The sequence below is a fragment of the Panthera tigris genome, chromosome B3, assembly GCF_018350195.1.
Source record: "Panthera tigris isolate Pti1 chromosome B3, P.tigris_Pti1_mat1.1, whole genome shotgun sequence".
Classification (NCBI taxonomy): Eukaryota; Metazoa; Chordata; class Mammalia; order Carnivora; family Felidae; genus Panthera; species Panthera tigris.
In genome coordinates, this window is record NC_056665.1 from 86,314,158 (window position 1) to 86,341,530 (window position 27,373).

Genomic DNA, 27,373 nt, shown 5'->3' on the forward strand with positions numbered 1-27,373 from the left:
GTGAAATTAGTCACTCAGACAAAGATAAAAATCATATGACTTCACTCATATGAGGACTTTAAGAGATAAAACAGATGAACATAAGGGAAGGGAAACAAAAATAATATAAAAACAGGGAGGGGGACAAAACAGAAGAGATTCATAAATATGGAGAACAAACTGAGGGTTGCTGGAGGGGTTGTGGGAGGGGGGATGGGCTAAATGGGTAAGGGGCAGTAAGGAATCTACTCCTGAAATCATTGTTGTACTATATGCTAACTAATTTGGATGTAAATTTAAAAAAAATAAAAAATGAAACAAGTTAAAAAAAAAAAGAAGATTGAATGGTATGAAAATAGAAATCAATAATAGAAGGAAAACTGGAAAATTCACCAACACTTGAAAATTACACAACACTCTCCTGAACAACCAATGAAAAAGAAAAGGAGAAAATAAGGGAAAGGTAAAAGAGTTTCTTGAGACAAACAAAAATGAAACCACAATATACCAGAACCTAGTGGGATGTAGCAATAACCCTTATAAGAAGGAGGTTCATAGCAATAAACACCTACATTAAGAAACAAGAAAGATCCCAAATAAACAACCTAACTCAATGCCTTGAGGAACTAGAAAAAAAAGAACAAAGTGAGCCCAAAGTTAGCAGAAGAAAGGAAATAATAAAAATTACACCAGAAATAAGTGAAAGAGAGAACAGAAAACCAATAGAAAATATTAACCAAACTAAGAGTTGGTTCTTTGAAAAGATAAACAAAATTGGCAAACCCTTAGTTAGACTCCAAGGAAAACAGAGAAAGGGCCCAAATCAACAAAATTATAAATGAAAAAGGAGACACCACAACAGATACCACAGATCCAAGAAATGAGAAGAAACAACCGTGAACATCTGTACACCAATAAACTGTACAACCTAGAGAAGATGGAAAAAATTCTTAGAAATGTACAAGTCAGAATGACTGAATCAGGAAGAAATAGAAAATCTGAACAGACTAATTACTAGCAATGAATTTGAATCAGTAAATAAAAATCTCACAACAAAGAAAACCTCAAGACAAGATGGCTTCACTGGTCAATTTTACCAAACACTTAAAGAATTTACTTAAAGTTCTTAAAGTTTCACTTAAAGTTCTTCCAAAAATTTGAAGAGGAGGGAACATTTCCAAAATCATTTTATGAGGCCAGCATTATCCTGATACCAAAATCAAAAAAAGACACTACTTAGAAAACTACAGACATAATATCCCTAATGAATATAGATGCAAAATTTCTCAATAAAATTCTAGCAAGCCAAATTAAACAGTACATTAAAAGGATTGTTTACCATGATTAACTGGGATTTATCCTTGGGATGCACAGATGGTTCAACATACACAAATCAATTACTGTGATACATCACATTAATAGAATGAAAGAAAAGAATCAGATGATCATCTCAGTAAACACAGAAAAAACATTTGATGAAATTCAATATCTATTCATGATAAAAACTTGTAACAAATAAAGCATAGAAGGGATTACATATCAGTGTAGTAAAGGTCATATTTGACAAGCCAATAGCTAACATCGTACTCAATGGTGAAAGATGAAAGCTTTTTCTCTATAATTAGGAGAATGACAAGGGTGTCCGCTCTCACCACCTCTATTCAACATAGTACTTGAAGTCCTAGCTAGAACTATCAAGCAAAAAGAAAAAAAAAAGAAAAGAAAAAGTATCAGAATTGGAAAGGAAGAAGTGAAATTATCTCTATTTGCATGATTTTATATATAGGAAATCCTAAAGACTCAACCAAAAAATCGTATCTAATCAATGAATTCAGTAAAGTGGTAAGGTGCAAAATAACATACAAAATTCAGTAGCATTTCTATACAATAACAACAAAAATTTCTGAAAAAGACAGTTAAAAGTCAATCCCATTATCAATAGCATAAAAAACAATAAAATACTGAGAGATAAATTAACCTAGGAGGTGAAAGATATCTATGGTGAAAACAATAAGACACAGATAAAAAAAAATCAAAGAAGACACAAATAAATGGGAAGATACTCCATTTCCATGGATTGGAAGAATTAATATTGTTAAAATGTCAATATTACCAAAAAACATTTTGGTTAGTACTACCAAAAGCATCTTCAATGCATTTTCTATCAAAATTGCAATGACTTTTTTTTTTTAACAGAAGTAGGAAAAAACACTCCCAAAATGTATATGGAACTACAAAAGACCCTGAATAGCCAAAGAAATCCTAAGAAAGAACAAAACAGGAAGTATCACACTTCCTGATTTCAAGCTATACTATAAAGCTGTAGTCATCAAAATAGTATGGTGCTGGCATAAAAACATACAAATAGGCCAGTAAAACAGAATCAAGAGCCCAGAAATAAACCCAAAAATCAGTCAACTAATACTTGACAAGAGACCCAAGAATACTCAATGGAGAAACAATAGCCTCTTTAATAAATGATGCTGTGATAATCAGATATATTCAAATGTAAAAGTATGAAATTATACCCTTACACCACTCACAAAAATTACCTTGAAATGGATTAAAGACTTAAATGAAAGACCTGAAATCAGGAAACTCCTAAAAGAAAACATAGGAACAAACTCCTTCACATGAGCCTTGCTAGTAATTTTTTGGATATGACACCTAAAGGACAAGCAACAAAGTAAAAAAAACAAGGTGGACTACATGAAATGAAAAAGCTTCTGCACAGCAAAAGAGTCAAAAAAGTGAAAAGGCAACCTGTGGAAAAGGAAAAAAATTTGCAACCATCTATCTGATGAGGGGTTAATATCCAAAATATATAAAGAGCTCATACAACTGGATAGAGGGGGAAAAAATCCAATTTAAAAATGGTCAGAGGATCTGAATAGATCCTCTAATGAAGCATAAATAAAAGGCCAACAGGTACATAAAAAGATGCTCAACATCGCTAGTCATTAGGGAAATGCAAATTAAAACCACAGTGAGATACCACCTCAGGCTTGTTAGAATGGGCATCATCAAAGAGACAAGAGATAACAAATGCTAGTGTGGATGTGGAGAAAAGAGAACCCTTGTGCACTGCTAGTGGGATTATAAATTAGAACAGCTACTATGGAAAACAGTATGGAGGTTCCTCAAAAAATTAAAAAGAAAAGTACCATATGATACAGCAATTTCACTCCTAGAAATATATCCAAGGGAAATGAAAACATTAACTTGAAAAGATACATGCACCCCCATGTTCATAGCAGCATTATTTGTAATAGTCAAGACATGAAAACACCTAAGTGTCCACTGATGGATCAATAGATAAAAAAAGGTGTGTGTGTGTGTGTGTGTGTGTGTGTGTGTGTGTGTGTGTGCATGTGCGCACTTCTGTGCATAATGGAATATTACTCAGCCATTAAAAAAAAAAGCAAGGAAATCTTACTATTAATGACAACTTGGTTGGACCTAAAAGGCATTATGCTAAATAAAAAAGGTCAGAGAGAGAAAAACAAAAACTGTGTGATCTGAATTAAGTGTGGAGAATCTTAAAAAACAAACAAACAAACAAACAAAAAAACACTTAGAAAACGAGATCAGATTTGTGGTAACCAGAAGCAAAGGGTAAAGGAGGGGGAGTTGGAGGAAGATCGTCAATGGTCAAATAGCACAAACTTCCAATTACAAGTAAGTACTAGTGATATAATGTACAACACAATGACTATAGCTAACACTGCTGTAGGATATAAAGTAAAGCTGTTAAGAGAGTAAATCCTAAGAGTTCTCATCATAAGGAGAAATTTTTTGTCTTTTATTCCTTTCTTTCTTTTCTTTGTATTGTATCCATATGAGAGGATGGAGGTTAGTTGAACCTACTGTGGTAATCATTTCACAATATATATAAAGCAACCCATCATGCTGTTTACCTTAAATTCATGCAGTGATGTATGTCAGTTATTTCTCAATAAAACTTGAAAATTTCTTTAAAACATTTAATTATTGAATATCCCACAGCACTTGAAATTGATGCAGTAAGATCAGTTCCTGATTATCTAAGAGTGGATTATATGCTTCATGAATTTGGTGACCTGAGAAGCAAAATAGTACAGAACTATGCTCACAAAACCCCTCATATTTATATACCCCATACAGAAAATGGGCAACAAAACACATCTTAAATTTTACCGTATGACATATAAATACATTGTTATGATCATCACTAAAACTATGGAAAGCAGCCATGATTGGAAGTGAAATGAAACAAGTATACCTCTAAATTTAATGAAAAGGAGAATTGTGCTTCTGAGAAGATGGAAGAAATAGAAAATGTAATGAAGAAACAAATGAAAATTGTATTTGTTTTCCACATGAAAATTTTGAAACTGAGGAAGACAGTAACTGAAATGTAAAGCCCAAGTATGGGCTCAAGAGCAGAATTAAGAGGACAGAAAATAATCAGTGAACTGAAAGAACAATAAAAATGATTCAGTCTGAAGAACAGAGACATAGACTGGAGAGAAAAAAAATGATGAGAATCTCAGGGACTTACAAACTATAATACAAGACCAAGCATTTGTGTTATTGGAGTCACGGAAGGAGAAAAGAGCAAGAATAGAGCTGAAAACTTACACAAAGAAAAAATGGCTGAACATTGTCCAAATGTGGCAAGAGACATAAACTTACAAGAAGTTGAGAGAACTTTAAACAGAGAAACTCAAATAAATATACACTAAGACACACCATAATTAAACTTCTGGAAACTAAAGAGAAAGACAGAACGTTGAAAGCAGCTGGAGAAGAACACCTTGCCTAAGGGGAAATACCATTCACATTACAACAGGCTTCTAATCAGAAACTATAGAGGCCAGAAAAAAGTGGCACAATATTTTTCAAGGACTGGAAGAAAAAAACTGTCAAGGCAAAATTATAGACCCAGTGAAATATAGTTCAAGAATAAAGGCAGAAATCAAGATATTCTCAGAAGAAGGAAAACTAAGAGACTTTGTCATGAGATCTATCCTACAAAAATGGCTAATGGAAGTTAGCTCAAAAGAAAAAAACATGATAGAAAAACAAATTTGGAATGTCGGGAAAGAAAGAAGAACACTGAGCAAATATGGAGAAATATAATAGGCTCTTTGAGTTTTTAAGTGATGTTTGATGGTTGAAGGAAAACCTATAACCCTCTCTGATTTCGTTCTATATGTATGTAGAGGATATATTTAAAATAATTATAAATAAGGGAGGGTAGAGGAATGTAAACAGAGGTAAAGTGGAGCTGGTAAAATAATAACATCAATAGACCACAGTAACTTATGTACATATAATGTTATACCTAGAGATGCACTAAAAGACATTGTAGGGTGCCTGAGTGACTTAGTCGGTTAAGCATCCAACTCTGGATTTCAGTTCAGGTCATGATCCCAGGGTCAGGGGATTGAGCCCCTCATCAGGCTCCATGCTTAGCATGGAGTTTCTCTCTCTTCTCCTTCTGCCCCTGCCGCCCCCCCCCCCCCTTACACATGTGCACTCTCTCTCTCCCTCTCTCTCAAAAAAAAAAAAAAAACATTCTAGATCTATAAACATGAAATTTCAAAATATGTTCAAGTAACCTACAGGGAAATTGAAAAAAGAAAATAGAAAAAACAAAGAACAACAATAAAACCTCAGGGACAACAAACAAAATAAAATGGCAGGCTTAAGCCCCAACTTAAATGTTAATGGTCTAAATATAACAACAGAGATTGACAAAGTGGATTAAAAATTATGGCCCAATTCCATACAGGCTACAAGAAACACAGCAAATAAAATTATTAAATAAGGGAACAGAAGATAAACCATAGAAACATGAATCAAAGACAAGCAAGAATGGCTATACTAGTATCTTATAAAGTAAACTTTAAAGCAAGAAAACTTACCAGAGAGGGGCATTAAATCATAAAAAAAGGAGTCCATGGGGGCGCCTGGGTGGCTCAGTCAGTTAAGTGTCTGACTTCGGCTCAGGTCATGATCTTGTGGTCCATGAGTTCGAGCCCCGCGTCAGGCTCTGTGCTGACAGCTCAGAGCCTGGAGCCTGTTTCAGATTCAGTGTCTCCCTCTCTCTCTGACCCTCCCCCGTTCATGCTCTGTCTCTCTGTCTCAAAAATAAATACATGTTAAAAAAAAAAGTTTTTTAAAAAGGAGTCCACAAAAAAGGCATAACAATTTTAACTGTGTTTGCACCAAACAAGAGAAATAAAAGTATATTAAGCAAAAAATGATAGAACTAAAAAGAGAAATGGACAAATCCACAATTACAGTTAGAGATTTTGACACCTTTCTCTCACTAGACAGAAGAAAATCCAGTGATATAGAATTCAACATGACCATCAACTACCAGGATCTAATCAACAGTTTTAGACATCCCACACAATAGCAGGATTGGTGTTTTTTATTTTTATAAATGCCCACAAAATACATACCAAGATAGATAATATTCTAAGTCATAAAATAAACCTCAATTAACTTAAAAGAACTGAAATCATATAGTGCATGCTCTTCGACCACAAAAGAATCAGAACAAATATTAGTAACAGAAAGATAACAGACAAATCTCCAAACACTTGAAAACTAAACCACACATTTCTAAATAACCCATGAGTCAAAGAAGAAGTCTCAAGGGAAGTTGTATAAACTACATGGAAGTGATTGAAAATAAAAATACAACATACCAAAATTTGTGGGACACAGCTAAAACAGTTCTTAAAGTAAATCTATAACACTAAAATGAATACATAAAGAAAACTGGAAGTATATCAAATCAACAACCTAAGCTCCTACCTGAAGAATCCAGAAAGAGAACAACAAAAAAAAAAAAAGCAGGCAGAAGGAAGAAAATTATAACGATAAGAAGAGAAAGAAAACACTTGACCAATATCAGAAATGGAACAGAGAATAGTACTATAGACTTTACAGATATAAAAATAAGGGATTACTGTTAACTCTACACACACAAAAATGGCAACTTAGAAGCAATGTACCATCTTCTCAAAAAAAAAAAAAAAAAAAACATACAAATTATTGATACATGCAGCAACCTGGATGAATCCCTAGAGAATTATGCTGAATGAAAAAAGAAAATCCCAAAAGCAACCTTTTCATTTATAAAATGTTCTTGAAACGACGTTATGGGGTTGGGGAACAGATTAATGGTTTTGGGGGCTTAAGGAGGGGAAGGAGTGATGGGAAAACATGAGGCATCCTTATGGTGATATAACTGTTTTTTATCTGAACTATAACAATGTCAATATCTTGGTGGTGCTTTTATACTATAATTTTATAAAATGTTACCATCACAGGAAAGTGGACAAAGGACACCAAATTTGTCTGTACTATGTCTTGCAACTGCATGTGCATCTACAATGATCTCAAAACAGAAGGTTTATCTTTAAAATATTCCCCAAAAAAGGTGATGGAGTGAAGTGTGGGTAAAGGTAAATTATGGAGCATATGGGGCTGTATATTAAGATAAGGAGAAAAGGAAGTGAAATAAAATTGATGTAATCCTTCTATAATACTGGAAGCCACTTGTTCAAATAGAGAGCATTTGTTTATTTATTTTTAAATTTTTTTAATGTTTATTTTTCATAAGTATGCAGAGCACAAGTGGGGGAGGGGCAGAGAGAGAGGCAGTCAGAATCTGAAGCAAGCTCCAGGCTCTGAGCTGTCAGCACAGAGCCTGACAGGGGGCTCAAACCCATGAACTGTGAGATCATGACCTGAGCCAAAGTCTGACACTTAACTGACTGAGCCACCCAGGTGCCCCTCAAATAGAGCATTTAAACAACAATGTTCAATAAATAAGTTTTTGTCTGCGTCCTGAAGAGTAGCCACGATGTTAGACCCTAGAAGGAAGCAAAGAAGAGTAAAACATGGTTCCTTCTTTAAATAATATTATAATCTAGTAGGAAAGATAAAACAGGATACAATGGCTATAAAGGATAGTAGAAAGTGATGAATATGATGAATATAATATAAAGGATATGGAGAGGGTATGGGAACTTAGAGGAAGAAGTGTCTCCTTAGGCAAGGAGGGTATGAAGTGTGACTTTGTGACAGTTGTTGCAAGTTGTCTAGATCTTGAAGTGTAGTGATAGGACATGTGGAGGGACAGAAACAGAGCATTCCAAGTAAAGGCCAATAGCACGAGCAGTAATCCAAAATGAAAAGTATGAAGGCATTTTCAAAGAAGAGTTTGCATTTCCATTTGACTAGAATAAAAAATTTTGATAGAGTAGGTAGGAAGAAGCCTGAAAAGAAAAGTAGAACAGAATTTTGGAGCACCTTGAATGTCAGACTAAAACTTGGGACATCAGCCCAGAATTCTATATTCCATGAAGTTATCCTTCAAAATTAAAGGAGAAATAAAGACTTTGTCAGATAAACAAAAACTGAGGGAATTTGTCACCAGAACACCTGTTTTGCAGGAAATGTTAAAAGAAGTTCTTCAGAGAGAAGGCAAATCACATAGGTCAGAAATTCAGATCAAAGTAATTGATGTAGTAAACCAGGAAGTAAACATAGTCACTATCCTCTCCGAAAATGTAGACTTAAGACAAGGTAGCACATACTTCTGCCTTTCATACTTGCTTTATCTTTATTTATTTTAATTCAGTAAAACAAGCCAAACCTGCCTTTTTTTTTTCCCAGAATGATTTAAGAATGTTATCAGTAAGTGATAAAGGTTAGGAAAACTAGTTTACTTCCCCCAATTCCTGAAAAACCTGTAGAAACAGGCAGTTGTTTTTTAAAGTATTTATAAAAGGTCTGGGTATTACAAGATTTTATATAAAGTTAATTATAAATGAATAATTTATTTTAAAAAGTATACATGGATGAATACCCATTCTTTGCCAGGTATTGTGCTAGATATTTTCACATAGCTAGATCTCCACATTTTGTTCTCCTGTGAACTCCATGAGATTTTTCTCATTGTTCTTGAGTTGATAAAATTAATACTCAAAGGGGTAAACTATTTTCCTAAGGTCATACAAAGGGGTAAACTATTTTCCTAAGGGGTAAACTATTTTCCTAAGGTCAAATGACAGGACTGAAATTTGAATATACTTCTTCAGAGTCCAAACCCAACATCTTTGCATGTACACCAAGTTTGGCATTTTTGACACGTAAGATTGGATAATTCTTTATTGTGGGTTCTGTCTCTGCAGTGGGGGATGTTTAGCAGCATCTCTGGCCTCTACCCATGAAATGCCAGTAGTACCCCCCTTCTCAAGTTATGACAACCAAAAATGCCTCCAGATGTTGCAGAATGTCCTGGGGGACAAAGTTACTTCTCTTTATGAAACTGTTGGTTTATACTGTGGTATCTCACCTCTAAATTTTTTTTAATTTATTTTTTAATGTTTTATTTATTGTTGAGAGAGAGAACATGAGCAGGGAGGGGCAGAGAGAGAGGGAGACACAGAATCTGAAGCAGGCTCCAGGCTCTGAGCTGTCAGCACAGAGCCTGATGCAGGGCTCAAACTCATGAACCGTGAGATCATGACCTGAGCTGAAGTCAGACGCTTAACCAACTGAGCCACCCAGGTGCCCCCTCACCTCTAAATTTTTAATTTGAAAATACTGATTCAATTAAAGTAACGTATATAGAACACTTGATTGATTGAGCAATTACTGTAAACAAATGAAACCAGAAGAGTAAGTGCATACCATAGGATGATGAGTAAAGTGACTCAAGGACGTAAGTAATACCTAATCATGGAGACAAGAGAGGAAGCAGGGAAAAATAGCATCAACACTCAATATAAATGGAAAAGTACTAGTTGTAAGAATAAGCTGAATCCATGTATGACATTACAGTTGGGAGAAAAAGAGTTCAACAAGCAGGTAAGCAGATAAGCTGAGGAGAACATAAATATCTGCAAGCAGAATGTAGAAGTGGGTCATAAACTTGGTAATTCCAAGATGTTTTAAGCTGAGGCAGTACAGAGAGTCGGGGACTAGGAAAATAGAACCGCAGACTTCAGGAATAGACCAGGAGACATTGAAACTGAGACAGAAACCACTCCAGAAAGGAAATCTGTTACATGCTACTTACTAGTACTATGCCCATGGAAACGTATATTCTCCCCTTGCCTGCTATTGGACTCAGTGCAGTGAACAGCACAGGAGACCATGTACGGTATCATTTGACATGGATTAGAATTATAGTATGAAAGATTACTAAGTAAATATTTTCAAAATCTCACTTTCTAAACTCAACATCCAAAAAACACATAATCCATTGAAGAAATGGGCAAAAGACATGAACAGTCACTTCTCCAAAGAAGACATCCAGATGGCGAATAGACACATTAAAAAATGCTCAACATCACTCATCATCAGGGAAATACAAATCCAAACCACAATGAGATACCACCTCACACCTGTTAGAATGGCTAACATTAACAACTCAGGCAACAACAGATGTTGGCGAGGATGCAGAGAAAGAGGATCTCTTTTGCACTGCTGGTGGGAAGGCAAACTGGTACAGCCACTCTGGAAAACAGTATGGAGGTTCCTCAAGAAATTAAAAATAGAACTGCCCTACGACCCAGCAATTGCACTACTAGGTATTTATCTGAGCGATACAGGTGTGCTGTATCAAAGGGGCACCTGCACCCCAATGTTTATAGCAGCGCTGTTGACGATAGCCAAAGTATGGGAAGAGCTGAAATGTCCATCAATGGATGAATGGATAAAGAAGATGTGGTATAAATCTACAATGGAGTATTACTTGGCAATCAAAAAGAATGAAATCCTACCATTTGCAACTACATGGATGGAACTGGAAGGTATCATGCTAAGCAAAATTAGTCAGAGAAAGACAAATATATGTTTCACTCATATGAGGAATTTAAGAGACAAAACAGATGAACATAAGGGAAGGGAAGGGAAGCAAAAATAATATAAAAACAGAGAGGGGGACAAAACATAAGAGAGTCTTAAATGGAGAAGAAACAGAGGGTTGTGGAGGGGGAATGGGCTAAATGGGTAAGGGGCTTATGGAATCTACTCCTGAAATCATTGTTGCACCATGTGGTAGTTAACTTGGATGTAAATTATAAAAAATAAATAAATGATAGAAAGGAAAAAAAAAGAAATCATATATAAGGAAAAAGAAGACATCTCACATTCTATACAAATTACAAAAATTAAAGAATTACATAACTTGAAAACTGGAAGAGTGAATTGAAACTTGGTGTATGATATTACCTCATTAAAACTCATGATAAACAGAAATAGTTCCCGTTCTTTGTCAATCAGAATTGTGTAAGCCACATGCCTTGGAATTTGAGAGTGATTTAATGGCTCTTCTGCCATTGTTTTATAATTTATTCTACTATGGCTTAAAATATTTTCCAATACAACATCATTTAAGACCAAAAAATTGTAATGCTACTGCCATGCTGAGAATGCATCTGAAAATCAATAACATTGAAAAGAGGTTAAATGTGATTTGATTCTATGAAGAAAGCTAAACAATGTGGCACTAGGGAAAAGCACTGTGAGGGAAAAACCAGCACTAAAACAAAAATATGCTTCAATGGTATAGATTTATATATTCTGGGAATCTTTCCCCTCTATTTCATCTTTATTCCTATAAAAAAATTTCCTTAGGAATACAAGCATCTTGATTTATCGATGTTCTTAACACCTGTGTTCCCATTTTTAAAAATTGCCCTTTATAAATAGAGTATTAATATGTTGGAATTAGGAAGTAGATCATAAGATGAAACTGAAAAAAAATTACAAATTATTCAAAGTTCTAAGAAGATAAAGAGTAAGGTCACTGAAACAGAATAACGAAGAAGGAACACCAAAATTTAGATTGGGGAATCATAAAAGGTTTATCTGAGAAAGCAGTATTCATGCTGAGACCAAATGAAAAGGAAGTTTGTCAGAGAGAGGAGACAGCATCACAAACAAATCTTCAAACAGGAAAAAGCTTGATATACCTGAAAAACAGAATGTCAGACTAAAAGATGAGGAGGAAGAGAGAACAGATGATACAAGACTTTGTGGCTCCGTGGCCTGTGGGGAGGAGTATTTCAGCTCAGGGAGAAAGACTGTGGGTTCAGATTCTGATTCTGTTTAATGTGTGAGATAATTAAATTACTTCCCTCTGATTGTTTCAATTTCTTTCTCTATAAAAATCTAATATTGATAGGACTTCTCTCATAAGTTGTTGTGAGGTTTAGTGAGTTTAAATAGGCAATTTGTTGTTTTATTTTGAGAGATTTATTCTGAGTGCAATGAGATGCCACTGCAGGATTTTAAATGACATCATCTGATTTATTGGGTTTTTTTTAAATTTTTTTTAACGTTTATTTATTTTTGAGACAGAGAGAGACAGAGCATGAACGGGGGAGGGTCAGAGAGAGAGAAGGAGACACAGAATCTGAAACGGGCTCCAGGCTCTGAGTTGTCAGCACAGAGCCCGACGCAGGGCTTGAACTCACGAACCGAGAGATCATGACCTGAGCCGAAGTCTGACGCTTAACCGACTGAGCCACCCAGGTGCCCCTGATTTATTGTTTTAAAAGATCACTCCAGTGATTGCTTCTGTTTGAGAAAGTCTTGATGGGAATTTGAAGGTCTCCGAGGCATTTTGAATGATGAGTAGCTTGTTGAACTTGAGAGTAAAGGATCCCAGTCATAGGTCCATCCAATAGAAAAATGAGATGTAAATTTGAAAAAAAAAAAATTAAATGATAGAAGACTAGTAAGTGATAAATGATTAGAGAATTAAGTCAGGATACCAAGATTTTAATAAAGATGAAATTTTTAAAAATCATTGATTTTTTTCCTTATGTTTATTTACTTGAGTGAGAGAAAGAGTGTGAGTAGGGGAGGGCAGAGAGAAGGGGAGAGAGGGGAATCCCAAGCAGACCCCGTGCTTTCAGCATGGAGCTCCATCTCACAGTCAGATCATGACCTGAGCTGAAATCAAGAGTCGGACACTTAACTCACTGAGCCACGTCCCCCTGAAACATTGATTCTTAATATTTAATTGGCTAGAGTATACTGAGTAGTGTCATGGACATCATAGACAAATGCAGAATTTTCAAACGAAGCTGCTCACTGTGAATTTTAAATGAGACCATGTATGTGAAATATATAGGAATGGTTAGGCTACAGTTTTTTAAAAAAGGGCAAAAAGCACACATCCATTAAATAAACAATGATTAATTGGGCTTTATTCAAATTAAGAACTTACATTCATCAAAAGACAGTATGAAGAGAATGAAATTGCACTGTACCCCTACTAGAATGGCTATAGTGAAGAAGACTAGCAATCCTACTCTAAGGGAGAATATAGAGCAATTAGAACTCCCATACATTGCTGGTGGGAGTGTAAATTGGTTGAACCATTTGGGGAAACTCTATGCACTCTATGCATCATGTACTAAATCTGAGCATACATACACCCTATGGAGCAATTCTACTTCAGAAATGAGTACTTATGTCAATTATATCTCAAGAAAGTGGGGTTTGGGTGCTTAGGTCCTTCAAAAGGTAATGTACAAGAATATTATAATAGCAGGGTGCCTTGGGTGCCTTGGGTGGCTCAGTCAGTTGAGCGTCCAACTCTTGGTTTCAGCTCAGGTTATGATCCCAGAGCTGTGGGATTGAGCCCCATGTTGGCCTCTGTGCGGAGCGTAGAGCCTGCTTGGGATTCTTTCTCTCTCCTCCTTTGCCCCTCTCCTCTGCTCATGCTCTCTCTCAAATTGAAAAAAAATTTTTTTTTTAATTTTAAAAACTTTGGGGTGCCTGGGTGTCTTCAGCTGGTTGAGCATCAGACTCTTGGTTTTGTCTCAGGTCATAATCTAACAGTGGTTTGTGAGTTCCAGCCCCACATTGGGCTCCACGCTGCCAGTGCGGAGCCTGCTTGGGATTCTCTGTCTCTCTCCCTCTCTCTCTTTCCATCTCTAAATAAATAAAATGAAAAACTTTAAAAAAATTTTTAATCAAAAATAAAAAAATATTAATAGCAACATAATAGTGAAATGATTAAATATATTGTTTTCTATTTATACAACAGTACTTTTTTTTCTTCAATATATGAAATTTATTGGTTTCCATTATACAACAATACTTCATAGCAGTAAAAACAATGAAGTGCATGCAACAATAGGACAAATCTCATAAGCCTTATTAAGTAAAATAAGTCAAACAAACAGTTCAAAAGCAGGCAATACTAATCTTAATAGATGTTGGTAAGTGATTACTTTGGGAGAGGGGAATTAACTGGGAGGGAATACGGGAGAATCTTCTGGGTTTGTTATATATTTTGTTCTTTACATTTTGTCAAGCTGAATACTTTAGATTTGTGCACTTTATGTAATTTAAAATATAATTCACAATTAAAATGTAAGTTATAATCTTTTAAATGTAAAGAACATAAATAAACTTGTCTTCTTAAAGGTTTTGATTTTGTTTGTAGTTTCTGTCTTTCTTGGATCTCTTAAGTAGACAAAGAGGGTGGATTGAAGGAAACTGGAGCATGGAATAAGAGGAATCAAAGTGTGAAAGAACATAGAAAGAATAGGGAAATAGGCAAGAGACAGGAATATGGATTGGTAGAAAGAACTGAGAATTGAAATCAGGGTTAGATAAATAACAAGGTGTGAGAATCATAAAGATACTTCTTTGCACTCTACAAATACGGCACTAAACACCATTCTTATTTTTATGTAGTAATCAATTGGCCACAGTTTAATAGCAGTCTTTCTTCTTAGGAACTAAGTTGAATCTTGAGATAATTTATTTCGGTATGCTAACTGTCCCTGTTGTATGTCCTTATTTCTATGTGACACCTACAAAGTGAGCACACTGGAGAGATTTATAGGTTACTTAAACAAAAGAAGAAATTTATAATTACTTTAGTTTGAACAGTTTTAAATAAAGTATCAGACTAGATATTTGGCCAGTGCTAAAGTTCCCTGACTAGCTTTTTGAAGCTTTAAGATTTATATTACTTTTTTTCACATCATCAATCTGTATTATATAGTTAGGTTGTTTTACTTCAAGTCTCCCATCGACATTTCTTTTGTATGCATATACTGAAATGATTTTATTTAATAAAAAAAGAACATCTCCTGTGTGGATTTTAAATTTCCCTTATTAAATATTTATATTTTCAAAATGTCTTTATTTAATTGAGTGAGGTGCTTGGTGCCATTTCAAAATAACCTCAGGTGGTAGGTGTAATGACATATCAAAGATTTGACCTTTAGCATTTTAGGGTTCTATTTGTCTGCATTTTCTTCTGCATTCATTTAGTCTTAATTTATATGCTATTTCTCTGTATGACTTAATGAGTGGATATATTTGGCATGAGATTCATTAACAAAAAGAAAGTATATCTGAATACATATTATTTTTGTGCAGTCAGACTAATGATTTTAACTTCATTTCTATCTGTGTATGGGCTGATCAGTATTTGTACAAACCTCATTCATTCTCGTTAAGTGCTCAGCGGAAGAAACCCTGGATCTACTAAACTGATGCCCATTCTCTTACTTCTCACTTCTTTGCAGTCAGCTTATTATATTCTTTTATTTACCTAGAGGTGCTTTATTTTCTAATTCTCTGCTATTCCTTTTAAAGAAAATTGAATGTAATATTTACACTGATGTAATTAAATTAACATCTTGCAGCATCTTCTTGTATGCTCTGGTAACATCAATAATCATTTGTCTGGGTAGCTTTCAGCCTAGAAGCAGAGAAATATAATAATTATCAAGGGTAATATTGTGATATAAAAATTATTTTTATTTACCCTTTTAAGTATGTCTCAATTGACTTTTAGAAATGGGTATATCTAACTGGAGATTTTTGTTAAGTAGATTATTGGTCAGTAAGACTGCATGTTTATGTTGAAATTATTTATTTTTATATTTTTCTCAGCTTACATAAATCTTTATCCCAAGAAGAAAGTCTGAAGGATCAGTTTAACCATACCCTTGGTACTTATGAAGAAGCTTTAAAAAATAGAGAAAACATTGTTTCCATCACTCAACAGCAGAATGAAGAACTGGCTATCCAACTGCAGCAAGCTCTGACAGATCGAGCAAACATGGAATTAGAGCTTCAGCATGCCATGGAGGCCTCCCAAGCGGCCAATGACAAAGTTCAGAAGTAAGTAAAATGATCTTGCATTATTTCAAAAGCCTGGAACAAAACAAAACCAGAACACTTTCTTTTGACAACTAAAATAATATAGTACTTATTATTCATACTGTTGGTGGTTTCAGACAAAGGAGATTGAGACGAATGAATTTTGTTATTTTTTAGATTGCCTATCATATCCATATTTGGGGTCATTTACTTGAAAATCATGGCCACTATTTAGGGCAAACCACCTGTACTTAATAACTGGTCTTCATCAGTTCATGAAGGCCATACATGAGAAACTCCTCTCATAGGTAATAAGTAAAGTTATTGGCAAGGGGAAGAGGTAGTCACGTAATCAACTTTACTTCTTTAGCTTCGTGATAATCCTGCTTGAGTTGAGATCATCTGTGAGTGACTTTGTAATCTGAGACCTCTAGGCACATAGAATAGTTACAGTGGAATTAATTTTCACGTTTTGTCCTTCTGAAGTATTCAATACAGCTTTTCACAGTGCATAATTACATTTGTTTATTTCTGATGATCTTTGCATTTTTATTAAAATTTAAATAAAGCTACAAAACAAGTCAGCCTTATGATAGCTAGCAAAATGTTAACATATATCATACAAAGAAATCACTTGTTAATTTATGGGACTTGAACATTGTAGCAGAATTTCCTAAGGCAGCTTTAATGTAATAGAACTTGTCATTTTAACTGAGCCCATCTTTAAGTATTGTTAATAGCATTATGTCATTACAACACTTGTCTTTAATTTCTAAGACATACCTTTTTCCTTAATTATTTTTTTCAGTCTCACAGTATGAAGTAGTGCTAACTTCAAATTTTCTTCTTACACTTCTTATTTGAAAGTAAGTCGTCTCAAAAATTTCCCCAACATCCTGGAAATTATGCTTTGAATAGTAACCCAAAGTCAGGTAAATCTGTAGTTAAGACCAATTTTTAAAACAGATTAGGAGTTATTCATGCTTATTAAAATCTTTACAATCAGGTTATCTTGAAATTTGTGATTTATGGTAAGTATTATATTTTTTGTAGGTTTAAAGATTAGGTTTATGTTCAGTCAGAAACTGTTACCCAGTTAGTCACAATGTACATTAACATTCTAAAAACACTAAGATACATAAGTAGATCTCATTTCATTGTAAATTACAAATCAATAACTTTTGACAGTCAGAATCTAATTTAGCTCTTAAAGTCTACAAATAATTACAAATTTCAAAGTTTTCTTTACATATAATCTTTAATTTGTATTCATGATTAAAATTCCCTTAAACACTGTTTCCCAGAGACCAATTAGATTTCTATAAAATCTTTGGAAACTTCATCAACCTCTTATTTTTTACATCTCCTCAACTATTATTATTATTTTGTGAAAAAAAAAAAAACTTTGTATACCAAGAAGTAGAAATAACATCATCTCAGATAATGCTTTAAGTTGAACAGGTTTAACCTTTTGAAAAATTACTATATTGTCCTATTCGTCATATTTAACAACAGACAGATCAAAAGGTTTTAATGGAATGATACCAGTGGATAGAGTTTAAATGAAAGAGTTATGTAATTTAAATGTTAAATTTCGATGTAAGTGTTAAATCTTTTATTCTGATTTCCAGCAGTAAGACTTAGATAAAATATTACGAGGCTTTCCTGTTCATATTCAACCTACTGTATTTTATTTTTAATTTCCCTCCATTGGGCAGTATATCTTCATTACAGTTAATGTGGGCATCAACCTATGTAATTGCATTTAAAAGGATAACCTCCCAGGAAGCCAACTTATAAGACTTTGTTAGATGGTATTAATATTCTCCATATAATCTGAAATTACTGTTACTAGTAATTATTTTTGAAGGTCCTTTGTAAATATGTCAGTGTTCTAGGTAGTAATTACAATGTAAACTAAAAAGGTCCACATTTCCCCTTTTCTTTCACAACCAAATTTCTTGAATGACTGATCTATGTTCACTATCGTATTTTTCAATTCCTATTCACTGTTGTGCTACTCAATACACTGGCTAACTTTTATGCTGAAATTGTTCTTTTTAAGATTACCAGTAATTTCCTAACTAAAAAATTCAATGGCCCATTTCTAATTATATTTTTATTATAAAACTAATATATAATCATCCTAAACAATAAGATACTCCTATATCTTTGGTAATATAGCATAGTGGTTTAAAAGCTCAGGATCTGGATTCAAAATGTGTAGGTATGTGAACCTGGACATTTTATTTTAAAAATTTGTGCTGATGTAGATCATAATATATGGATAATAATACTGCCACCTCATAATGCGGTAAGAATTAGATGAGATAAACACGTAATGCCTTTAGAATAATGCATGTTGCATAGTTTCTCCTTCTTTTGCCATTTCACTCCACACTGCAATATCTCATTCTTCAGAAGGGCTCTGTCTTTCAAGACTAAATACCTTTATATACATGGGTTCCTCTGCTTGTCACCTTTTACCCTTTTCCCCCATGAAAAACTTATCCAGGAAGATTCAGTACAGCATAGAGGATAGAGGCAGCCTTTGTAGTCAAGTCAGACAGACCTATATTTCAGTCCCTGCTTTCCTACTTATTACCTGTGAGATTTGGGGCAAATTGCATAACCCCTGGAAGCAAAAGTTCCTCAGATGAAAAATTCAAATGGTAATACTGCCTTCACAGGCAGGTTTGATATGAGTAATAACCTGGATACCACCTAAAATACCTAGTTCAGTGCCAGTTACTTTATTATTATAAACATTCTATAAATTATTAGTATAATCATGCTTATCAAAATAACACAACTAGTTCAAGTATCTCTTCTCTACAAAGTCTTCTTCAACTTTCTAGAAAGTTAAATCACTCTCTTTTGTGTGTTGCCATAGTATTTTTGTTAAAAATTCCTCCCTTGAAAATAAAGCCCTCTCCATTCTCCTGTATTTCCTGTCTCACTAATGGTCTTCAGCAATTTCAGCACTGTCCTGATTCCTTCACTGTTTCTTACTTTTCACATGCACTTTGCTGTCAATCTCTATTTTGTTTCCTACCTGAGAATCACCTGATACCCTCTATTCCATGCTAACTTGTTACTTGCATAACTTCAGGCCCTCATCATCCCTCATCTTGACTATTGAAATAATCATGAAACTAGTTTACCTGCCTCTAGCTCGCAAGTTTACCTTCCTCACTGCCATCAGAGTTAATTTTTCTAAAACTTAAATCAGGTTATATTACTTCCCTATTTAAAATGTTTAGGGTCCTTTCATCCCCTGCACACTATTGCATAAACAACTTAGCATGGCATATGAGGCCTATCACATTTTTCTGGTATCATTTCCTCCCACGACCCCAACCACAATATCTTTGCACATGTTATTTCTTCTTCTTAAAGCATATTCCTCCCTTCTAGTACCTGGTCAAATTTTTGTTACTCTTTAGTCAGATGTTAATTTAAGTTACCTCTGTGATGTTTCTTTATCTTTTTATTTTTTTAAGTTTATGTTATTTGTTTATTTTGAGAGAGAGAGAAAGAGAGAGAGCAGGGAGGGTCAGAGAGAGAGGGAGACAGAGAATCCAAAGCAACCTCCACACTGTCAGCACAGAGCCTGATGCGGGGCTTGAACTCCCCAACCATGAGATCATGACCTAAGCCAAAATCCAGAGTTGGGTGTTTAACTGACTGAGCCACCCAGGTGCCCCTTATTGTTTTCATAGTACTTAGTCCATACCTTTGTTAGAGGTCTTAATCATCTGGGTGTTATAACTGCTTTGTTTATATTTTTCCTGTCTACCTGACTCCCTGCAAAATTACCCACCATCGAGCATTCCCAAGACATGGACGCTGTTCTCTTCATCTTTGTATCCACATTCCCTCCACATATTCATCAGATGCCTGATATAAAGTTGGTACTCTGTAAACACTTCTGAATAAATGAACCAGAACAATTTAATAGGTTGATGAGATGACAGAATAAAGTAAAAGCAGTTCAGATTGGGAATACACAGGAAAATTTCAAATGTGCACTCATCTACTTTAAGCCCTAGATAAAAAAAAGTTTTCAACCAACCCAGTACCCAGTGCTAGTAGAAGAGTTTCCTGGAAAAGTGTGAGCTTTGCAGTGAGTCCTGACTGCCTCCCTCACTGGCACCGCCACTCTTAGCACTCTTCTCAAAGTCAGGATATGGGACTTTCTAGTGATCAGCTTTTAGCCCTTTTAGCCCTTGTCCTAACCACCAACTTCCATCAAGTTTAATTACATTTAAAAGACCTGAAATCTTCAGTAATAGTGGAGAGAGACTATATACTATTTCTAATAATTGTAGAATTTTAAATTTATATTTTCTTTTAGAGTCAAAAGAATTTCTTAATTTTTTTGACCTATAGGAATATTCCTGAAGAAGAAAGCGGTACAGAATTACCATCTAGAAACTAGCTAATATTTGTAGGCAGAAACACTGATAGGGAAAAGTATAGTGAATATCAGACATTATTGTCCAAGAGCTTCTTGGGGGGGGGGGGCCTGGCAGACTCAGAAACCATGCAGCTCGTGATCTTGGGGTCATGAGTTTGAGCCCCACGTTGGTTGTAGGGATTACCCAAAAATAAAATCTTAAATAAAAAACAAAAAACTTCCTGGCCCAGGTGTCATAAAGCCTAAAGTTTCCATTCCCTTGGGTTAAGCATTACTGTCTTCAGGTACTTCTTTTTTAAAAATGTGTATGATTGTGGAAGAAGAGCACATTATCATTTAGCTTTTAAGTTGCTCTTTGGCTAATCCTGGATACACTTATTTTGGTGAGCTGTGTGGAAGTAGGAGAGAACTAAGAGCAGGTTACCACCACAGGAACTTTGTAAGAAAAGCTTCTCTTAATGATTCTGCCAAGGACCACTCATAATCCTCATTTATTAAAGAGAAAACTGACACACCAGTCCATTAAGTGATGTTTTTATCATCATTAGAGATTTAAGACTCTATTATTCTTTATGCTATATTTTATTTCCCATCTGTCTTTCTGTCTATAGATATGGTTCTTGTGGCCTAGCACAGGAGTTTTCCAAAGGATTTTAAAAACATATTTGACTATACTTAACATACCTAAGCTACACATAATTACTTAAAAGTATTTACAACCAGGCTTATAAGGGTAGAAGATCTCAGAAGCTTCTAGATTTTACAGTGAAGTAACTTTTATCACATATCATCTTTACTATGGACCAGATTTACACTGATATGATTGAAATCCCTCATAAACTGTAACTATATAAGAAATAGATCAGACAAAAAGATGTAGGACAAAAGTTGTAAACTTTTAAATGTGTTTTCAAGAAAAAATGTCACTGTTTAAAATTTTCTTTCTTTCCATACTTAAAAAAAAACAAGTACTTACTATTTACATGTGTTCTAGTTTCCAATTGCATAATTAAAGTATAAAAGATCAGCATAAAACATTTCCTTTTGAAATATAGGGCATCCTAAGCTTTTGAGTGGTATTGACAGAAAAAAAGAAGAAGAAAAACATGTAAGCTAACAAAAAGTCTTTCCTGCCTCTTGGTCAAATACTGATTTCTGTGAAGAAGTTGAGGTTACAAAGAAATTGTGAATTCTCAGCCCGGTTTCCCTGCTGATGGGTAAGAACTGTCTGTAGTTCTCTTCGAGGTGTCAGGGGAGTCGCCATAGTGTCACACAAGGGTTCTTAGCGTAGAGCAAACATACTTTCCACAAACTCAGCTGCTTAATCTGTTTGCAGGTTGAATTATAAAACAGGGTAGATGACTCTGAGTGCTGGGAAGGGGAACAGAGCATTTCTACAGTTTCTTGGCTTAAAGGGGGAAAAAAAAAGCAAAAAAAAAAAGCCTGTATTCTTATTTTTTTTAAGAAGCCTATGATTTTCATCAAAATACATCACTAAATTTTTCAGTTTTGTTGCTGGCTCCAGATTTTGATTTTAATCACAATAAAAACTAATTGTGGTAATATGTCTTTACATAGATTAATACAGTTGTATTGTTTTCATTAAAATTACTCTGCTTCTTGCCAACTATACCTGTGATGTTTTCTTTTTTTAATAAATTCTCAGTTGGACTGTAAGTTGCAAGGCAATAGTACACATGTCTGAACACTGTAAATACTTGTTGATTGAATCAAAGAATAAGTCTCATAAATTCTCAACTCAGCATAAGGTTTAAATCAGCAAATTACTTAATATAAGGTTGAAAGTTGATTTTGACTATTATCAATAAATGGGAGGATTTAAAACTTCTGAAGATTGCTCTTCAAAATGTATTTTGTGTTTGAGATTTAAAAGCTCTGTGAGATATGATATGTATACTTCAGCAAATAATAAGTCAATTTATTTGTGATAATCTATGTGCAGATAAACTTCCCAATCAGCGCTGGGGGCACCTTCTGAATCTAAATCCAATTAGGTATTGTCATTTTTATGCTTTTTAAGAGTTTAATATTCTGGATTTCAGTAAATGATAACACATTTTTAAATTAAATATATATTTAACTTATGAAAGACAAACCTTATACACTATCAAATAAGTATGTATTTTATAAAAAGTTTTATTTTATCATACATTCGTATAATGGATCACCTTTCTCATCCATTGAGTACACGTACATAAAGTAAATTTCTTTAGAGCTACTTATGTATATATACACACACAGAGATACCAAGTTTGATAGATATGTAATTATATTTTTTATAAAAATTAGAGTTGGGCTTACACCTTTATCTTTAGAGAATGTCTCACTTTGACATGAAAAAGAAACATAGTGTTAATTGTCTATGGCATTCCTCTCTACCAGGGAAGGATTAATGTAGGATTATTAAAATTGAAGCCTAACCCAGAACTTGAAAAATTCTAATGAAGTGTAAATTAAAGGGTGGAGGCTAAAGAAAAGAAATTCTCTAAATCTAAGAATCTTCACTTTCCCTGATAAATTCCCTTGTAGAGTTAACTTTATGGAATGAATCATAAAGAGATTGAGAGTAGGGACTAAAAAAGTAAAATTACAACGTGACTGCTTATATTTCATCTGCTTCTTCATTTCAGAACCTGTCTTCAAATAGGTGATCTAGAGTTGGGCTAATACACATTTCTGCCTACTAAGATAGATAAAACATGTTTCAGATGAGTACAATGGGAAAAAAATGAGAGAAGAAGAACAAAGGAGTAAAATATGAGAGAGATCCATGCTGTTTCCGTTTAAGACTAAATAAAATGCAGTAATTTTTGTTGTTTTTCATTAATCCAATGTTATAGTAATTAAAAGTCAGAAATAAAGTTACTGTCATTTTAGGGAAATTATAGGATCCACTTAATGATGAAAATCATATACTTTTTAACTAGAACTTGACAGACTAAAAAACAAAACAAAACAGGAGTTCTTATGCCTCAGAAACATTCAAATGTGATTTTCACACGTTTATATGAAATGTAATTTCCTTAGAGTGGCCATATGATCTGACAAGTATCCTTTTCCTTGGTTCTGTTCTTAGCCCCAGTTAAAGCCTTCTTACTGTTTAACCCTTGACAAGCTACACAGCTCCCAGGTACTTCTGTGAAGACAGCAGAAGTCATCCATCCATCTTACCTGAGAATAGTTTTAGAACTGATAAAAATAAGATATGTAAGGTGATTTTAACTTTCTTAATAATACTAACCACTAGTGTACTTTAGAATAATTTCGTAGTAAAAAAGGAAAAGGGAAGCTGTTGTAAAAATGAAATTTTAAGTTTTCATCATTCCTGCTTGGGTGTTGCTCAACCTCATTATACTTGCCAGCTCATTCACAACTTTGTCCTTTGCTTTCCCTATTCTTCTTTTTTTTTCTTAAACACATAGAAAATTTAATATGATATATCTCTCTGTTAGTATAGAAAAGTCTACATTGTTACATAAATCAAGGTCTGATTTTCTTTTAATAAATCCTTAGTATACCCACCTAAAATCTGATGTATACTTCCTTACTAGGTATAGGTTTTATTCCCAAAATATAATTACATAAGACCTAAATTGAACCCGAAAACAAGTAGAAATACTGATTTCACTTGGATTCTACCATTCCATGTTTAGTTATTTCTCCCCAATAAGTCAGGAATTTGCACATGTGCACCTTGGCCCTCGAAAAATATAGAATAAAAGAATCTCTTGCTTATTTCAGTGTAGCTTTAACTAGTGGTAAAGTCACAAACATTGTCCATACATAAATTTCATTCTTGATCATTTATAGTTAAAAAGAAAAAAATCATTCTGTAACAATACAATATGTAGTAGTAGCTGAAGTGATCTTTCTTCTTCATATTGTTATATATTCTTGGGCAACTCAACAAACAGTTTTTTTCTGTTGTTCTTAACCTGAGTATAAGAAAATAATAGTTATACTACTATAGATTATTTTTCAGATGTTTCTGCAAAAAGACTAAAAGTGAAAAATAAAGCTCCAAAAATTACATAGTGAACAGCAGTATTTTGGAACTTACTAAACTTAAGAATTTTATTTTTTTTTAATTGCTTGGGCATTTATACCATTCAGACTAATAGTCCTTGGAACATCATCATCATTTGATGTTTTCTTTTGCTGCACACAACAGCATCCTAAAGGCATATGAAAGCATATATTAATTATTTCTCTTTATGTTACCATTTGCCATTTCACAAGCTACACAATGGTGAAAATCTATATAAATATTTAAAATCTTGAAATGCCTTCTTCCTTAAATTAATTTGCCTTCTGAGCTGTGTATATTTCACATCAGTCTTCCAAGAAGTTCTCCCCTACTGACTGGAGGGCCTAATCTTTCCCAGAGTGGTGGAGTAGCACAGTTCAAGAACAAGAATGAATCTCTGTATAATCACACCACAATGTGAGGTGACCCTAAGACAGAGAACTGACCAGATACACATATGGGTTTTAGGAAGACTTTCTGATGCTCTTTTTTAACACAGCTGTGAGAAGAATGTGGCTAAGACCCAATAGTCATTCTTGAGTAGAGCTGGCAAAGGAAACCATGAGGAGAAGAGAATTTAACACATGGGTGTAAGAGAGCACGGCTTCATTGATGCGATCTGAGGGGAATGCCTAATGACTGGAAGAATCAAACTTGGCAATGAAAACACAAAGCTCTTTTCATCAATTCAAACGCAGACTCTAAAGCTGCAGATGGTCACCTCCAGCCTTGTCTATTCAGTGTGAGGTTTTATAAAATGGCACTTTGGTGAATACTAATAGATCAAAACAAAGATTTAATAACGTAAAGATGTGGTGTTCATTTTTAAATGAGTATACAGGTCAATGTCTCAGAAAAGGATAAAAAGAGTACCTTTTATATGTGGGTCTAAAGTCTTTTTGTTATTTTTCAGCTTCAAAAATAAATGACATCTTTAACATACAGATTGTGTTCATGGAAAAGAGTTTACATTGTGAAAAAGAGACCAAAATCAGGGTTTATATTTACACTTACTGATTTCATTGCTTCTGTTTGAGGATTTTCAATTTATAATGTCTGTTAATGTCATCCTTTAATATTTTCTTGAAGCTCACTTGATAGGATAAATATATATTACCATTCTCAAGGATGAATCGATCTAATTAAAAATTTAGGCCAAAATATTTTATACTTGAAATAGAACTTTTTTCCCACCCTTTTCAGAGAATGCAAAGAGACATTTTTAGTACAAAGGAAGCCTTTGAACTTTGATGTTGTCTAAAATTACACTTTTGCTACTTTGTGTTTGATTTTCTAAGATTTTACAAATTCCTAATAATTGCTTATATATTAAAAGGTAATTCATTATATTCTAACTGGTTACTTATGCTTCCATAAGTGAATCTTACTCTGAATTAAAAGATGGTATATTTTTTAGAATAAATTGCATTCTTAGATTTGGTTAACCCTTTATAGTTTATAAAATTTAAGCTTTATTATCCAAAATAAGCTTAACATATGAATTTAAATAACTCATTAATAGCTTTCATATTTCTACTACTTGTGAAATAAATATAATTAGTAACTCTCTATGCGTAATATTTTTATCTAATAAGTGACACTAACATATAATAAATGAAAGCACTAGAATTGAAAGTTAGAGGGGAGGCACCTTAGTATCTTGCAGAAGTATCAGTGAACTAACAGGACCCTTGGTTGTCATTAACTGGGTATGTAGAAGTCATTAAATTGTGTTCCTTCTCAGAATCCCCATCTGGAAGGTAGAACTGATACACTTCCAAATGTGGCTGTGAGGATCAAATATGATGCATGTGCCTAAAAGTATTTTGAAAAGTATAATGCACTCTATAAATGTAAGCCATTGACTGAAAAATATCTTCTACTCATATTACACATTTCAAATAAAAAGTTATAATCACCTTTTTGGAACTGGAAATAGTGAGAAAAATAATAAATTTTAGCCTCAGAGACAGAAAGTAAATACCATGTAACTTTGGAAGAAGAGATTCTTCACATAGATCTTAGAAACTGGAAGTAAAAAGGATTCTATGCATTCTCATACATTACTGGGTAGAATGCAAAATGGTAAAAACCCTGTGAAGGAGAATTTGATAATATCTAACAAAATTACATATGCACTTACTCTTTGACTAAGGAAAATTGCTTCTCAGAATCTATCCTGAATATATATCTCTATGAATATGAAACAACATAGGGATTACAGGATTCTTTCTAACAGCAAACAGAAGTAATCCAGATAGAGTAGTTGAATAAACTATGACATAGTTACATAGTGGAATACAATGCAGCTGTAGAGAGAGAGAAAGGAAGATGTCTATAAACTGCTACTGAGTGATTTCAGGGCATATTACTAACTGAAAAAAATCAAGTACTTATAATATTCTACCTTTTGTGTGAAAAATAGGAATAAAAGGAATAGGAAGGATAAACCAGAAACTAATGAAAATTGTTAACCTTTGGAGGTAGATTGGAAAGGTTTCCACTGACCAAATTTGGCACAATTTATGCATCAGGAGAAAACTGTATTTGATTACAGAATATTTTTCACGTTTTTAAAAAAATGTTTTTTAATGTTTATTTTTGATCGAGAGAGAGAGAGGAAGGAGAGAGAAAGGGATACACAGAATCTGAAGCAGGCTCCAGGCTCTGAGCTGTCATCACAGAGCTTGACATGGGGCTCAAACTCATGAACTGTAAGATCGTGACCTGAGCCAAAGTCGGACACTTAACCAACTGAACCACCCAGGTGCCCC

General features: G+C 34.0%; 1 protein-coding gene across 8 annotated transcripts in view; it reads left to right on the plus strand.

Moving 5' to 3' along the window:
• Positions 1-27,373, plus strand: part of MIPOL1 (mirror-image polydactyly 1) — a 320,020-nt gene that overhangs the window by 262,006 nt on the left and 30,641 nt on the right. For 7 of the 8 annotated variants that reach the window (XR_006218817.1, XR_006218816.1, XM_042989584.1 and 4 more), the window contains exon 12: positions 15,922-16,152. Coding sequence is in view for 6 of the 8 variants with exons in the window: in XM_042989584.1 (XP_042845518.1) it covers positions 15,922-16,152 (231 nt within the window). In the remaining 2 variants the exon portion in view is untranslated. Of the gene's footprint in view, positions 1-15,921; positions 16,153-16,939; positions 17,137-27,373 lie in introns of those variants that run through there. The other variant, XM_042989586.1, reaches the window with a different exon arrangement.